Source organism: Lampris incognitus, chromosome 12, assembly GCF_029633865.1.
Source record: "Lampris incognitus isolate fLamInc1 chromosome 12, fLamInc1.hap2, whole genome shotgun sequence".
Classification (NCBI taxonomy): domain Eukaryota; kingdom Metazoa; phylum Chordata; class Actinopteri; order Lampriformes; family Lampridae; genus Lampris; species Lampris incognitus.
Window position 1 is genome coordinate 48,630,060 of NC_079222.1, and position 15,841 is coordinate 48,645,900.

At 43.6% G+C, this 15,841-nt stretch overlaps 1 protein-coding gene across 1 annotated transcript in view; it reads left to right on the forward strand.

The window, feature by feature from the left end:
- The first annotated feature begins 4,828 nt into the window (after positions 1–4,828).
- The window catches only part of lin54 (lin-54 DREAM MuvB core complex component), a 28,995-nt gene continuing 17,982 nt past the window's right edge, over positions 4,829–15,841 (forward strand). Inside the window, exons 1-2 of the mRNA XM_056290752.1 lie at positions 4,829–4,915; positions 7,602–8,382. Coding sequence (XP_056146727.1) covers positions 7,633–8,382 — 750 coding nt within the window. The 5' untranslated portion in view covers positions 4,829–4,915; positions 7,602–7,632. The remainder of the gene's footprint in view (positions 4,916–7,601; positions 8,383–15,841) is intronic.

Genomic DNA, 15,841 nt, shown 5'->3' on the forward strand with positions numbered 1-15,841 from the left:
CGCAGAATTTGCTGTGATTGGTCGTTGGTCGACTCGCGAGGGATTTCTATTTGACGGGTTTTTTTTTTTTTCGACAAATCTTTATTAATACCGCAGCTTTCGTATGCAGAGGACAGCGTACACAGCAAACATACGTCACAAAGGAGCCAGGGGTGCGTTACTTTTCATTACATAAAGATACTAGAAGACGTACATCAATTCAAAGTTTTGATAGCCTTTTTTGTTCGTAGAAGGAGAGATAAGTTTCAAATATTGCTCAATTTCTTTCAGGAAAACAACAAAAAAGGGCTTTTGTTTGTGATTAAAACATTTTGCCAATATTATTAATGGATTTATCATGAAAAAATATTTGTCGTCTATTTGGGGTGTTAAAAGAAAGCAAATACTACATTCTCCCATAGCAAAACAAAGTCTTTGAAAAGACGATCAGTGACAAATCTGTAAAGGTCTTGCCAGAATTTCTGGGTATGAGAACATTGCCAAGACACACAGACAAACAAAACAGGTGTTCCTGGATGTTCGTCACAGAAAGAACAGTTCGTGGTTACAACTCTTTTAAATTTCTGTGTGTAGTGATTGGCGGGATAATATTAATGAATGATTTTAAAGGACACCTCTTTTATCTTATTTGTGATTAGGTACTCATGTGGAAGAATCCAGACCTTCTTCAAGTCAATTCAATTCAATTCAGTTTATTGTCATTAAAATCAATGTGCAGGCACACGTTGAAAATGAAATGAGGGCTGTGGCTTCACCAAACAGTGCAAGACAGACACAGGCAAACACAGCAAACACAATATAAGATATACACACATGAAGACCAAAAGCTAAAAATAAGTTAAAAGAGAGCTGGAGTACAAAATATTTAAAAATATCTACAAACATTAAGTGGGTGGCCAGGTTCAGGTGGGCAACAGCTTGTGGAAAGAAGTTGTTTTTGAGCCTGGTAGTGCGGGCTCTGAGGCCCCTGTAGCGCCTCCTAGAGTGCAGGGGGGAGAACAGTCCATGGTTGGGGTGGGTGGGATCTCTGCTGATGCTCAGACCCCTTCAAAGGCAGCGTTTGAGGTAAATGTCTTTTATGGCTGGGAGCTGGGTACCGGTGATATGCTGGGCCGCCTTGACGACCCGCTGCAGAGCTTTCTGGTCTACTGAGGTGCAGCTGTCGTACCACACTAAGATGCAGCTGGTCAGGATGCTCTCCGTGGTGCAGTGGTAGAAGTTGGTGAGAATTTTTGGGGATAAACGGGCGCTCCTCAGCCTCCTCAGGAAATGCAGGTATTGTTGGGCCTTTTTCACAAGGGCCTGTGTGATTAATGTCCAGGAAAGTTCCTCGCTGATGTGGACTCCAAGGAATGGAGTCCACATCAGCGAGGGACTTTCTTCCAGTGTATGTCATTTACAAACCAGTTCCAATATGCCTATCTATCTATCTATCTATCTATCTATCTATCTATCTATCTATCTATCTATCTATCTATCTAGCTAGCTAGCTAGCTAGCTAGCTAGATAGATAGATAGATAGATAGATAGATAGATAGATAGATAGATAGATAGATAGATAGATAGGCATATTGGATAGGCTAGCTAGCTAGCTATTTTGACAATTTATGCACCAAACCCGGTCAGTATTTTTCCCGGTTGTTTTTCAACACTTATTTCATGATGAGGCCAATTGAACAGAAAAATAGAAATTATACTATCCTATTTCTTTATGCATGCTCAATAATCCAGGTAAGAAAATCAGATAAAGTTGAATCAGTTCATCTGGACCCAACGTTTATTGAGAGAGAAACGTGTCCGTCTCAACTGACTGCAGGTATCCCACCCTTATAAACAATACAGTGACTGCAGGTATCCCCACCCTTACAAACAATACAGTGGCAAAACGACCGAAACCAATGATCGGTTTCATATGTAAACTGCCATGAGCATTAACTAGAGTTACAGTGGAGTACATCTGAGTTGAATTAGACACATGTTTACTGGCCATGTAGGTTTGCACTACATGGAATTTGACTCCGGTTTTGTGGCTCTCTCAGTGTACTCAACATAGAATAACAACACTACAACACAACAATCTTCACATATATACACAAGTATGGACTTACACAGGTGAAAAAAGAGGTGATAAGGTGCAATGGTGCAAAGAATATATCAGCGATGCTGAAATAGATGTTAGCAGGTTACTTACATACATGCCTGAGGTAGATGTACATGACAGAGTGTACCAGTGTACGTACAATGTACAGTACAGTATATACAACATGGTTGGATTTATTTGACAGTGTTTATTGGACATGTAGTTTTGCACATCCATGGAATGGGACTCTGGTTTCGTGGCTCTCTCAGTGTACTTAATATAGAATAACACTAAAACACACCAATCTTTACATATGTACACAAGGATTCACGATATACAGGCGAAACGTTTCTCTTAAAATATTGTGTCCAGATGAACTGATTCAACTTTCTTTGATATACTAATCTATCTGTAAAAATATGCTCACCCCTTCATCAAAGTAAGTTGAATCAGTTCATCTGGACACAACGTTTGTTGGGAGAAACGTTTCATCACTCATGTAAGTGACCTCTTCAGTCTCACTGCCCCCCCCACGCACGCATGCCGACTCCCTCCCGAAGACAGCGCTGCCAATTATTGCTGCTTCATTGAATCCGGCCATGGTCGGATCTGACGAGACCGGGGCGCGAACCCTGGTCCCCAGTGGGCAACTGCATCGACACAAAGCCGATGCTTAGACCGCTACACCACCGCGGACCCTTGGACCGCCAGTCAGTTTTAACCTGTTTCGTGGTGTAAACTACTAATAAGACACGTTAGCCCCTAGCTAACGGTTCTGACCCTTTAGCCGAGCGGTTAGTGATGTCGCCTTGTGGTGCAGTACACCCCGTATCGAATCCCGCACCGGGCAAGAAAATTACCAGTTACAATAATGATAATAATAATAATAAAATGTCCAAGAGGTTTGGTGTGCATTATGCATGTTTAATCCCGAGGGGCTTGGATTAGAAGAAGTACCATCTATGCACCTTTTGTGACATAACAGCTTGTGACAATTGTTTCTTATCATGGATAAATTATATATGCTCATTATAATACAATAGGCTCCAAATCCGAGACAACACCCGAGGAAGCGCTGCGAAACACAAGCGCAGAAACAGCATACTAGCACCGACAAATTCAAGATGAGATAATTCCCTTATTGTCGTTTCTCAGTACTTGCATACGTTGAAATTAAATGTGTCCTCTTTCAGCCGTGCTGGACAAATTAATTCAGATTTATTTGGTGAAAAGACCGAGCTGTGTGCACTCTGCTGGGAAAATGTTGTGTCGAACTTCAAGTGTAAAATGTCATTGTGAAACAAGACAGGACAACAACGTCACAGAAAAGACAGGAGGTGGAGCTGGAGGTGGCAGAGGTGAAGATGCTAAGATTTTCATTGGGAGTGATGAAGGAGGACAGGATTAGGGACGAGTATATTAGAGGGACCGCTCAGGTTGGACAGTTTGGAGACAAAGCAAGAGAGGCAAGATTGAGATGGCTTGGACATGTGTGGAGGAGAGATGCTTGCGTCCCGGCTGTGGCGACGGTTCCCGGACTGTCCCCCAAACTCGCTACATTGGTGTCAGAAGTGGGATGGTGAGACCGCCGTAAGGCCATCGGAAGCGTATGCGCCCAGAGTCATGAAGGAGCTGATATGCTTAAGCGCGGGGATGTGCTTCCCGAAGGATGGGGGTAGTGTAACGTGCATGGATAAATCGACACGTTGGCCCTTGGCTAACGGGTCAGACCCTTTAGTCGACTGGTTAATGTTGTCGCTTGCGGTGTGGGAGACACGGGTTCGCGTCCCAGCTGTGGCGACGGTTCCCGGACTGCCCCCCGAATTCGCTACTGACCCTTTAGCCGAGCGGTTAGTGATGTTGCCTTGTGGTGCAGTGCACCCCATATCGAATCCCGCACCGGGCAAGAAAATAACCGGTTACAATATATATATATATATATATTGTGGCGGACACTAGGGGCTATGCCTCTCACCCAGCAGGGCTGGGGGCGTGGTTTACGGTCCCGGGCTCGCCGGTGCAGGGTTGCTCCTGCTGCAGTTGGTTTTTGGAGTTGAGGAATAAACATCAAACGCGCCTTGGTCTCCTGTGTTTTTCCTCATTCCTGCCACATTGGTGACCCCGACGTGCCTGCCACAATATATGTATATATGTGTATAAATATATATGTGTATGTGTATATATATATAAATATGTATATATGTGTATAAATATATGTGTATATATGTATATGTGTGTATATATAAATATGTATATACGAGTATATATATATATATATATATATATATATATATAGCTAAAGACCCAGCTCTTTCAGTAACACCTCCACACCTGATGGTATTCATTTAAAAAAACAAAACTACTACTACTACTTTCGGCTGCTCCCGTTAGGGGTCGCCACAGCGGATCAAACGATTTAAAAAAACAAAAACACAACAAAAACCCTCTACGCCCCCTTTGCATTGCCTTTGTGCACTGCCTATGTCTTGTCGGACTTGAACCTAGTCTTTTTTGGGACTTACTTGCTTTGTCGTCTCCTGACCCAAGATCCTTGCTTGTGTTATACGAACTCTCAGACGAGCGTCGCGTTGGCCGAAAGCGTCCGCTGAACGAGACGGCAGCGCGCTGTTTCTCACGCCCGCGCTTGCCCGCCCGCCCAATCAAAACAGAAGGCTTGCAGCGAAAAGGCCACGAAGAAGAGGAGCGATGACGCCGGGGTGACGCCAGCCTAAGGAAGGCGTCAAAGCACGATGAGATGTCGGGGTGGAATGGCGCTCGGCGCGGTATTTTGAACAATCTCTATTCTGGAGCCAGTCCCCCGTCGCTGCGAGTCGGGTAAGACGACCCCGCGTTTCGGCGTTTGACAACCCGAGATAAACACACCGCGTGGGAACGGAAGACACGGCAGTGCGTGTTTTACATTTGGACAATATTAGCTAAGCTAGCTAGCTAATGTTAGCAAGCTCAGCAACTTTGCCATTGCTGTGCAAGCCCGCTTGGGCTGGCTCGGTGCTGGCGATGATGACAACGTTAGTTCAGTCGCCGAGCAAGACCAGAAAAAGGCCACAGGGATCAGGGTATTCCCTGGAACAGAAACGCAAAGTAGTCGGGGTGTTGTTTTTTTTTTGTCTTTCGGGCGATACAGTTATTAATCAACATCAGCGCTTGAAATCGTACCCCCCCACCCCCACCACCCCCCGTTAAAGTTGACAGGATAGCCTAGCTATTGTAATATGAAGCTGATAGGCAGCTGTAGTCACAGTATCGCTGGCAGTTTGTCGTTACCATTGTTTTGGTTGCGGTTAAACGACCGCTGCACCCCATATAACCCACCACACCGATAGCGGGGGCGGGGGGGGGAGGCTGGGGCATTTCGCCGCAACTTAGCGTCCGGCGCTATGCTTTGCGTGCAAACACCTGACGTTTCCCCCGGTCTTGGGGAATATGTTGTTTGCTGCCTTTTGCAGAAATGAGCCGTGGTTGGCATAGTGTAGCTGAAGCTGCCCGTCCATGTTGACAGACGTGCATCGTTTCCCCAGATTGATGGTCTGCAGCCTCAGTAAAGCACAGCGTTGGCCCCAAATATTTATTGTCGGGGGTCCGTTTGCAAAGTGACAGAAGGGGAGGAGGGGGGGGTGTTAAAATCTACGATTTTCTTCCATTTATGCCCTTTGTGATTTGTGTCGCCGACTTTCAGCTCATTGTTAGGGTTCAGTGGGGGGTACGGTTTATTGCTCATATTTAAAGGTTAGCAACCGAGCTAAGTGGTGTTCTCTCTGAGCTGATGACGAGGTAAAAATGGCGGATCTTTCGAAATCCAACTCCGGCCTGAAATAGAAACGCAGCCAGCTCTCTATTCCCTCTATTCTCTGGGTTAAGACTGTGACCAGCTAGTGATTTATACAGATTTCAGCGCGATTCAGAACACCTCTCTCTCCAGTGTCCTCGAACTGGTGGTACGGTAGGAGTCGTATCATTCCTGGGTACGTGCAATGGGATGCCGTTCACGGTGGGTCGCTGGACTCATTTGTGTCGAGCTGATGAAGACACACGTCAGATTGTCCACCATAACCAGCTACTTAATAACGTCGTTGGACGTATTTTGACATCAATTTATATGCAAAACAGGTGTTACTATATGATAGTGCTGGATAAATAAAATGTATACATTTTGCCCTGTGATGGACTGGCGACCTGTCCAAGGTGTCTCCCCGCCTGCCGCCCATCGACTGCTGAGATAGGCGCCAGCATCCCCGCGGCCCTAAACGGGATAAGCAGCTTGGGTAATGGATGGATGGATTATTACTATTGTAATTGAACACAGGCAAATATACTTTATGTTGCCTAAGTTGATGGTTTCCCATCAGCAAATCCTAACAGCAGGCAATGGGACTGCCAATGGAATCTAGCCTATTAGCTAACTCGGGTACATTTTCATTTGTTTCGAATATTGATTAATGTACATTGTCCCTTCCCAAATAAACGTTTAAACACTGTGTGCCTCCATGGGTGCTGCCATGTTGTGTGACGTCAGACAACTACTTCTCCATGAAGCCCGGGTAGACGGGTTTGCCCTAAGTTTACAAGTAGGAACTCCAACTTTAGTGGCATTCCATTGTACTTTTTCTAGTAGGTCAGAAAATCCTGACTTCTGAGTTGTCTGGATTGCAGCATGACATGACTGGTGCGGCCAGTGAGGCATAACTTGTGAGATTCCTTTGGACTAAGTAAAATGTACATATGACACAGCTGAGATAAAGAAACTGTACTCTTGTAGATGATTCTTGAACATAGGTGAAATTGTTTATCTAGTTTGTTTAGTACTTGCGGTGCTGTTGTGTGCCCAGTTAACTTATCACTGTTCCGTACATGCTGACAGTTTGTCTGTGGTATTTTGCCACTTAATTACATCTACATCTGTTGTAATTTACATCTCTTGTGATCACACAGCTCATCCTGGCTCTGCTGAATGACAGACGCTAAGCAGGCATGGGCTTGGCTAGTACTTGTTTGGTCCCTTATTTTGTTTTTAACGTGCATGCACATTGTTTTTAATGACAATAAATTTAATTGAATTGAATTTTTATTTCTTTGTAAAGCACTTTGTAACCTTGTTTTAGAAAAATGCTATATAAAGTTATTATTATCAGAGATGTTCTGATAAACTGTATTATACTCTTTTTTTTGTTCTCATCTAGAGTGCTGGGTTTTGTTTTGAAATATAACAACTATATGTCTGGCAATCTACAATGTCTGTATTAAGTGGGATTTACTCCATGTCATACGCTTATCAAGTGACGTTAGGTCCATGGTAGCATGCTAGTTTGCAAGTTCTAACTTAATGTTTGTTGTTATTTTGGATCCATTTTTGTAATGCCTTTTATGTAACCTTCTACTTGGATAAGCAGATTTGGTATATTTGTTTTAAAGATAGATTATAGTAAAATACCTAAAAATGTCTTTCTCAAGCACAGTGCACATTGACAAATGTGAAAATTTTAATTTTGCTCTATTCTTTCAGCTGTTTTTTTTAGAGCTGAGACTTAACAAGGATGGATGTGGTGTCACCAGAGCTCAACAGTCTCCTTCCTGATGAGATTATGGATACTGAGGCCATAGTGATGGAGGACACTTCTTCCCAAACTGTTGGCACTGTAGTGAAGGCAGAGCCCAGTGAGGATGCACCAGTTCCCATGGAAACGGATACACCCATCCTTCAAGATAGTTTGAGCCTTTGTTCATTACAGCCTAATCAGGTCCTGACCACTTCCGCCACAAGAGGCTTCATGCTCGGTGGTATTAGCTCTGGGAGCCAACTTTCTGAAACCCCCTCCAGTGCATCGTCTTCCCTTCTCACACTCAAATCATCCTTAGCCACCTCCACAGCCACAACTAAAACTACTGATAGCTTGACAGGGACAAGTATCTCCACCAGCGCCTTACAAAAGCTCTCGGCTCCCTTTCCAATCTCAGCTGCAAACCATCAGATCATTCTCAACAAGGTGGCATCATCTCAAGGCAATGACGCAACAAATTCCCCAGGAACTTCAGCTCAAGTTATAGAGCACGAAGGGCAAAAACTACTGGTTACACCAATAGGGAAGTCAGGGCAACCTATCGTGCTTCAGTTACCCCAAACAGTCAGTAAATCTGGCATAGGACAAATCTCTGGAGACACCAAGTCTCAGCCTCCTCAGATTAAGGTGGTGACAATTGGGGGAAGATCAGACCTGAAGTCGGTGGTTGGTTGCACTGCAAGCCAGGTGTCCACTTTGCAGGCCCAGCAGCTGAAGACTATGCAGGTAAGACTTAGTCCATTTGTTCGTTTATATTACATGAATTTTCATGTAACAGTAGCAGTGTTTCCATCCAATTGCTTTAATATGAATTCTGTCATTTCAAATAAAAATAGCTTGATGGAAATAGCAAATAAAATCCCAAAAATTTGAATTTCACTATTTATGGCTGCTTTTTTCACATTGGGTCAAGTTTTATTATAACACAGCAATGGAAACAGACGGACAGACACAGGAGAGCTGAAAGCCTTATAAACACTTAACAGTCGCACTGCGACACTCGTGTGGTCAGACATTAAAAAAAAGACCAGTGGTACAGTTCCATTATTCAGAGGGGGACCGGATCCTTGGGGTGGACCAATTTCTGGCACAGCGTGTTTTGAGGTTTGAAAGCAACTGAGACGCGGTGTTAGGAAAATACGCATCTCAACTTTTCATATACTCCCACTACATACGGAATCACCTCAGGTTTACGCTAAAGCAGCTGTTGGCTTCTCCGGTCTTTGATTGGCTGGTGCACTGCTTGGGCATTCCTGGCTTTGACAAATGCTCAGTTAAGATAACTACACTTAACCAAGGCCTGTTTAATGTGGGGTTTCTCCCATTCCCCGGCCACTGTGTCGGTCAAGGAGGGTACTTTTCATTATCTTAAACCCCTAGTCAGCCTGAGAACACATTTCAGGACACACACAATGGGGATGACATCAGCTACAGATGCGGAGGAGGCACTCACCTCCTTTGTCATCTCCTCAAAAGGTACCAGAACTGTTGAAGCCTTCTCCAATAGGCCCCACTGGTTTGCTGTTAGTGTGGCTGGCAGGTCGTATTCAGCCATATACGCAGACCAGTGCCCATTTTTGTGCAATGAGGCTTTCAATCAAGTACTGGGTGCTGTTTCACCTAGTTTGGACGTCCTGCTGCCGATGCTTAGGCTGCAAATTTAGCTCTACTTGGATGTCCTCTAACTGTGAATAGGCAAGAGGCGAGTGTTTGAAGTAGCCTACTATTTTTCTCCCGTTGGCCAGTGCATCACTTACACTGTGCTGCGACAACAGTCCCTCATGCATAATTAGCTGCAATGTGTGTGCTAAGCATCCTAAACTCGTCACGCCAAGTTGATCCATAGCCTTCTTCATATTTTGTGCATTATCCCTTAAAACTACATGCACTTTGTTTTTATTAATCTTTCATTCATGCAGCATTTCCTCAAGGGCTGCCATAATGGAATCCCCTGTGTGTAAGCCACGAAACTCTCAGCCATGCAACACCGCTTCTTTAAAGGTAAAATCCGAGTCTATCCAATGCGCGGTCAGACTCAACAAGGACATTGGACTCACGTCTGAGCTCCAGATGTCTGTTGTGAAACTAACCGCGCCTACATTCTCCAAGAGTTTGGAGAGAAAATTGCAAACTTCGTTGTGCACATGAGGGATGGCCTTTCCCGTTATATAATGGCGACTGTCACCGGCTACTGTCATTTTATTTGCTTTCAATCTGGATACAGCTTTATTTCTCCCTCTGTTATCGCTTGGGTCATTTTTTTTATTCTGCTCTGTTCCTACAGAAGGTAAATCTAGGGGTTGCGCATATAAGTTCTTATAGTACGTTTCAAAGGAGTTTTGAATATCTTCCAATTTGTGATGCATCTTATCAGTCTGGGGGTCTTTGACTTTGTGTATAAATCTCTTCCAATTGTTTTTATGTATCCTCCATGCAAGCAACTTATTAGATTTAGGTCGAATTTCATAAAAATTTGCTTAATTAATTTAGCTCTTTTTCCATTTGGCTTTCATATATATTATTTATTATTATTTCCACATAATATGAAAATTGCTAAAGTTATCCCAATATATAAAGCTGGGGATAGACATCTCTTTGCCAATTACAGGCTTGTGTCCTTACTTTCCCAGTTCTTTTAAGATTTTGGAAAATTTCTATATTGCAAGGTTTAATAATGTTATTGAGAAACATCACTTGTTGTCAGACAGTCAGTATGGGTTCCGATCGACATCTATGGCATTAATGGAGCTAATAGAAGAAATAACTAGTTGTATTGATGACAATAAATATGAAGTGGGAGTATTTATAGATTTTTAAAAAAAGCATTTGATACGTTTGACCATGAAATATTACTTAATAAAATGATAAGGTTTGGTATCAGAGGGGTGGAGCTAAATTGGCTGAAAAGTTATATGGGGAAAAAAATATTTGTGCAGATAAGCGACTACATATCAACATGCATGGACATTACTTGTGGAGTCCCACAGGGGTCAGTATTAGGCCCTAGATTATCCATCCATCCATTGTCTTAACCGCTTATCCTGCTTTCAGTGTCGCAGGGATGCTGGAGCCTATTCCAGTAGCCACTGAGCGGCAGGCGGGGAGACACCTTGGACAGGCCGCAAGGCCATCACAGGGCCGAGCCCTAGATTATTTGTGCTTTATATCAATGACATATGTAAGGTATCAAGTCTATTGAAATTCATTTTATTTGCGGATTACACAACCATTTTTTGTTCCGGGGAGAATTTACAGGAGCTTTTGGAGTTGATCAGAGTTTAAATTAAGAAAGTTAAAAATGTGGTTTGACAGAAACAAACTATCATTAAATCTGAACAAATCTAAAGATAAGTTATTTGGAAGTCGTAAAATAGACAAACAAGTAGAAGTAATGATCAACATTATTAACTTTGAAAGAGTATCCATCCATTATCCAAACTGCTTATCCTGCTGTCAGGGTCGCGGGGATGTTGGAGCCTATTCCAGCAGTCATTGCGCGGCAGGCGAGGTGAAAATAAATTTCTGAGTGTGATACTTAACCATAAAATCTGCTTGAAACCTCATATAAGATTTGTGAGAACAAAAATAGCAAGGAGCATTGGAGTTCTGGGAAAGGCAAGGTACATACATTCTGGATCATAAAGCATTGTTCATCCTGTATTGTTCACTTCTATTGCCATATTTGAAGTACAGTGAGGAGGTATGGGGGAACACCTACAAAACCAACCTACAATCGTTATGTGTGCTTCAAAGAAGAGTAATAAGGATAGTAAACGATGTAGAATATAGGGAACACACTAACAACTTTTTAAATTGACGGGCTTTGAAGTTCATGGACCTGGTAAAATTAAAGACTGCACAAATGTTGAACAAAGCAAGATATAATCTACTTCCTGTCAACATACAACATTTGTTCTCAGATAGAGAAGGGGGGGTACAATTTAAGAGGAAAATTTAATTTCAAGTAACACTTCGCAAAAGTATGTGTATTTCAAATTATGGGGTAGGTTTGTGGAATGGTTTAGATGAAGAACTCAAGGAAAGGACAAGTTTAAATCTATTTAAAAAGAGGTGCAAAAAACAAAAACAAAAAATTTTTTTTTTAAAGAGGTGCAAGGATGAGGAGGAGGTTTTGTTCCTCTGTTGACTGTGACACCCATGGTGGATTCTGTTGTTGTTGTTTCTTGGAAGTCATTGTGAGTGTTTTCTTTCTTTTTTCTTTTTGTTTTATTTTTATTTTTTATTGCTTTTATTATTTTTTTATTGAGTCATTGTGAGATAGTGAGAATAATATACTCTGATGTGTAAAAAACTAAGTTTATTATTTAGGTTTATTAATTGAGCATTAGAGAGGGAGCAGGAAATTATAAGTAGTAACTTCCTCCTTCTCCTTTTCGAACATATAATTTTTGTTGGATTCTCTATTGAGAATTCTTGTTGAATTCTTCTGGTTTTATTTTTATCATTTGATTTTTATTTATGCTTGGTCATTTTTTTCTTTTACTTTGCGTGTTTGAAATAAAGACATTTGAATTTGAATTTAGAGTTTATTTTGTGTCCTGGATTTGATTTAAAATATCAGTGTCATTATACTTCATATGTCTGCTCTCCAAGGATTTTAGTTTTGCAGTCAAGTCTTAAATCTGTTTCTCTTTCCTTCTTCTTCCACGCTGACCACATTATACGTTTACCCCTAATAACAGCCTTGGCCACATCCCACAGTGTACTGGGGGACTCTGTCCCATTATTATTATACGACATATAATCTATGAGTTCTTTCCTTATACAATTTTGACATTGAGGGTCGTTTATGAGACTAGTGTTTAGTCTCCATAGTCTCCTTGGGTCTATTTTCTAAATGCAATGTCAAATATACCCCTGCAGGATCAGAACTGTCTCTTACCCCTATGTCTAATTTTTTAAATCTGTGTCGGTCAAGTGTCGGTCAACTTTGGACATACTGCGTGTCACATCCTATTTATCCCAACAATTTTTAGCTTTTGTGTTGCCAACAGTTGATCATTGTACACCTGCAGCTTTTTACTCACCTACTCTGCTGACCAGCTGTTAGCCTGCTAGCATGCTAGCGATCCACTGGCGTACTCAACAAACTGTGGATTATCCCCTCTGGTACATCTCGACGGGACTATTCTCAGGACTATCCTCAACCTCTCTTTTGGACCTGTCATCATGTTTTGGCTTCACTGCCGTGCCGTTGCTGTGGTCCACGGCTGAGTGCCTCGTCGCTGGCTACCAGCTTCAGTAGCTGCCTCAGCATCTATGAACAACAATACAACGTTCATGCTGCTGAACACTTGCTCCTTAAACAATAAAGCACTACTCATCCATGACATCATCATGGACAGGAAGATTGACTTTCTATTCCTAACTTGAGACATGGCAAAATCAGCAGGACTTCGTGACACTAAATCAAAGTACACCCCCAGGCTATGTGTACATACAGAAACCTCGCTCCATGAGTTGTGGTGGTGGGCTGGCTATTATACATCGAGCTGACATTCTTGTTAAAGAACTTCCAGTACTCAATTTGAGTGTGTTGCCTTCACCCTAGCTGGATCAACACAGCTTCAGGTGGTCCTTGTTTACCACCCCCCTAAAGCCTCAACTACCTTCATGTCTGAGCTATCTGAGCTACTCACCTCTGTCTGCTGTATGTCTCCATCTACACTCCTGTTCAGTATACATGTGTACTCCAGTAGCTGTACGTTTGTCACTGAAATCCTGTTATTACTGGACTGCTTTAACTTCACACAGCATGTTCAAGGTCCCATACATGCCAAAGATAACACTCTGGATCTGGTGTGCTGTACTGGTACAACTCCCTTCCATTTGAAGTACCTTGAGCTTGCGGTATCCGACCATCATGCCATCCACTTTACTGTTCCTGTCCCCCTGCCCAGGCAGCACACAAAACATACCATCATGTTAAGGACATCAAGACAGTAAGTGCACCAGCCCTAACCGACATGATAGTGTCTAATCTAACCTCAGATCCCCCCCAACTCCACGATGGATGGCCTGGTAGCGCACTACAATGTATCTTTATCCCTCAGCCTTGGCTGTCTTGCTCCCCCGCAAAACCCAGTCTGTCTCCTTCTCCCATCCTGCCCACTGGTTCATCGCCGAACTCCTTATCATGAAGGCCACTGGTTGTCAACTGGAGAGGCTCTATAAAAGGACTGGCCTCACTGTCCACCTCGAGGCCTTTAAAGACCACACGAAGACCTTTAAAGAAGCTCTTTCCCAGGCCAAAATGCGTTACTACTCCACTATCATTGGCAACGAGCAAAATCGCCCCTGAATGCTGTTCTCCATCATCAACCGACTACTTTGCCCCCTTGATGCCCCCCGTCCTTCAAATGCCCCGTGACCTCTGCTCCAAGTTCCTGGACTTCTTCCAGGCCAAAGTGGATTCTATCCACTAGCAGCTTCTGGTACCTGCCCCCCCACCCCCACACACATGCACCTCAGTTGTATGATGTTGCTCCCCTCGTTGCGTGCCTACCTACGTGCTGCCTCTCCTCCTTCTCCCCCGTAGGTGCTCTTCAAGTTGCTAAGTTGGTCACCATGGCCAAGGCTTTGACTTCTTCCCTGGACCCCATGTCCACTCTCCTGGTCAAGGCATGTTTACCTATCCCGTGCCCCATAATTGTGGACATAACCAAGTCCTGTTTGGAATCTGGCACGATACCCTCCAGCTTGGAAATGGCTGCAGTCACCCCATCCTCAAAAAGCCAGGCCTGGACCCAGATGACCTCGCTAACTACTGGCCGATCTCCAACCTTCCATTTTTCAGTAAAATCCTGGAAAGAGCAGTTGCTGCCCAAATGAGCACGTGTCCAACCATGAGCTCTATGAACCCCTCCAATCTGACTTCAGAGCACACCACAGCACAGAGACTGCCCTTATCAAAATCACCAGTGACCTCCTTATTTCTGCTGATTCCGGCCACATCAGTATTCTCGTCCTCCTGGACCTCTCTGCAGCCTTCGACACTGTATCCCACACCATTCTCCTCAACCGCTTATCTGAATACCTATGCCTCACTGGTGTAGCTCTCTCCTGGTTCCAGTCATACATTGACAGCAAGAGACTCCAGTCCCACTCTACCCTAGGCATTTTACAAAACTAAGTTGTCGTTGTAGCCCCAGTCAACCAAGGCGTGCCACAAGGCTCTGTGCTTGGAACCCGCATCTTTACCATCTACATGCTCCCCCATGGTCAGATCATCCGCCACCACGGTTTAAGTTTCCATTGATACGCTGTTGACATGCAGCTTTATCTCAGCACTAGACCATCCTCTCAGCGCCCCCCACAATCCCTTGTCAACTGCCTCCACCAAATAAGAATCTGGATGTCATCAAATCTACTCAAGCTAAATAGCAATAAGACTGAGCTCATGGTTGTGGCACCCAAGGCACTGCTCCGGAAGGTTGGAGATCTTCTCCTCGACGTGGATGGCTGCTCCATCTGCCCATCCCCGGAAGTCCGTGACCTTGGTGTCATTCTGGACTCCACCCTCTCATTCCAGTCACACATCAAATCCTTCGCCAAATCTGCTTTCTTTCATCTCAAAAACATCTTCAGACTCTGACCATTACTCTCAGACTCCGTGACAGAGACCCTCATCCATGCCTTCATCACCTCCTGTCTGGATTAATGCAATGGAGTCCTGTCTGGGGTACCTAGCAAATCCCTAGACAGACTTCAGTATGTGCAGAATTTGGTTCCCATGGTGCTCACTCGCACTAAGCCCTGGCAACACATCACACCCACCCTTGTCCATCTTCACTGGCTCCCAGTCAATTCCTGCATTTATTATAAAATCCTCCTCACCTATAAATCCCTCCATACCCTTACCCCCAAGTAGCTATCAAACTTCCTCAATCCCTATATTCCGTCCCAGAATCTGCGGTCCGCAGACACAGGCTTACACCAGCCTGCGGACTTTTTGGGGATAGTGCTTTTAATGTTGCAGCCCCCACCCTTTGGAACTCTGTTCCAGCACAGAACTGCAACACTGCTTCTTTGGACAGTTTTAAAAGACTCCTGAAAACCTACCTTTTTACTAAGGCCTATTGTCTGTATTTCTTTAATCTTGGTTTTAATTTTTTTCTTTTTTTGTTATCTAGTGTAAAGCGTCCTTGGGCTCCTTGAAAGGCGC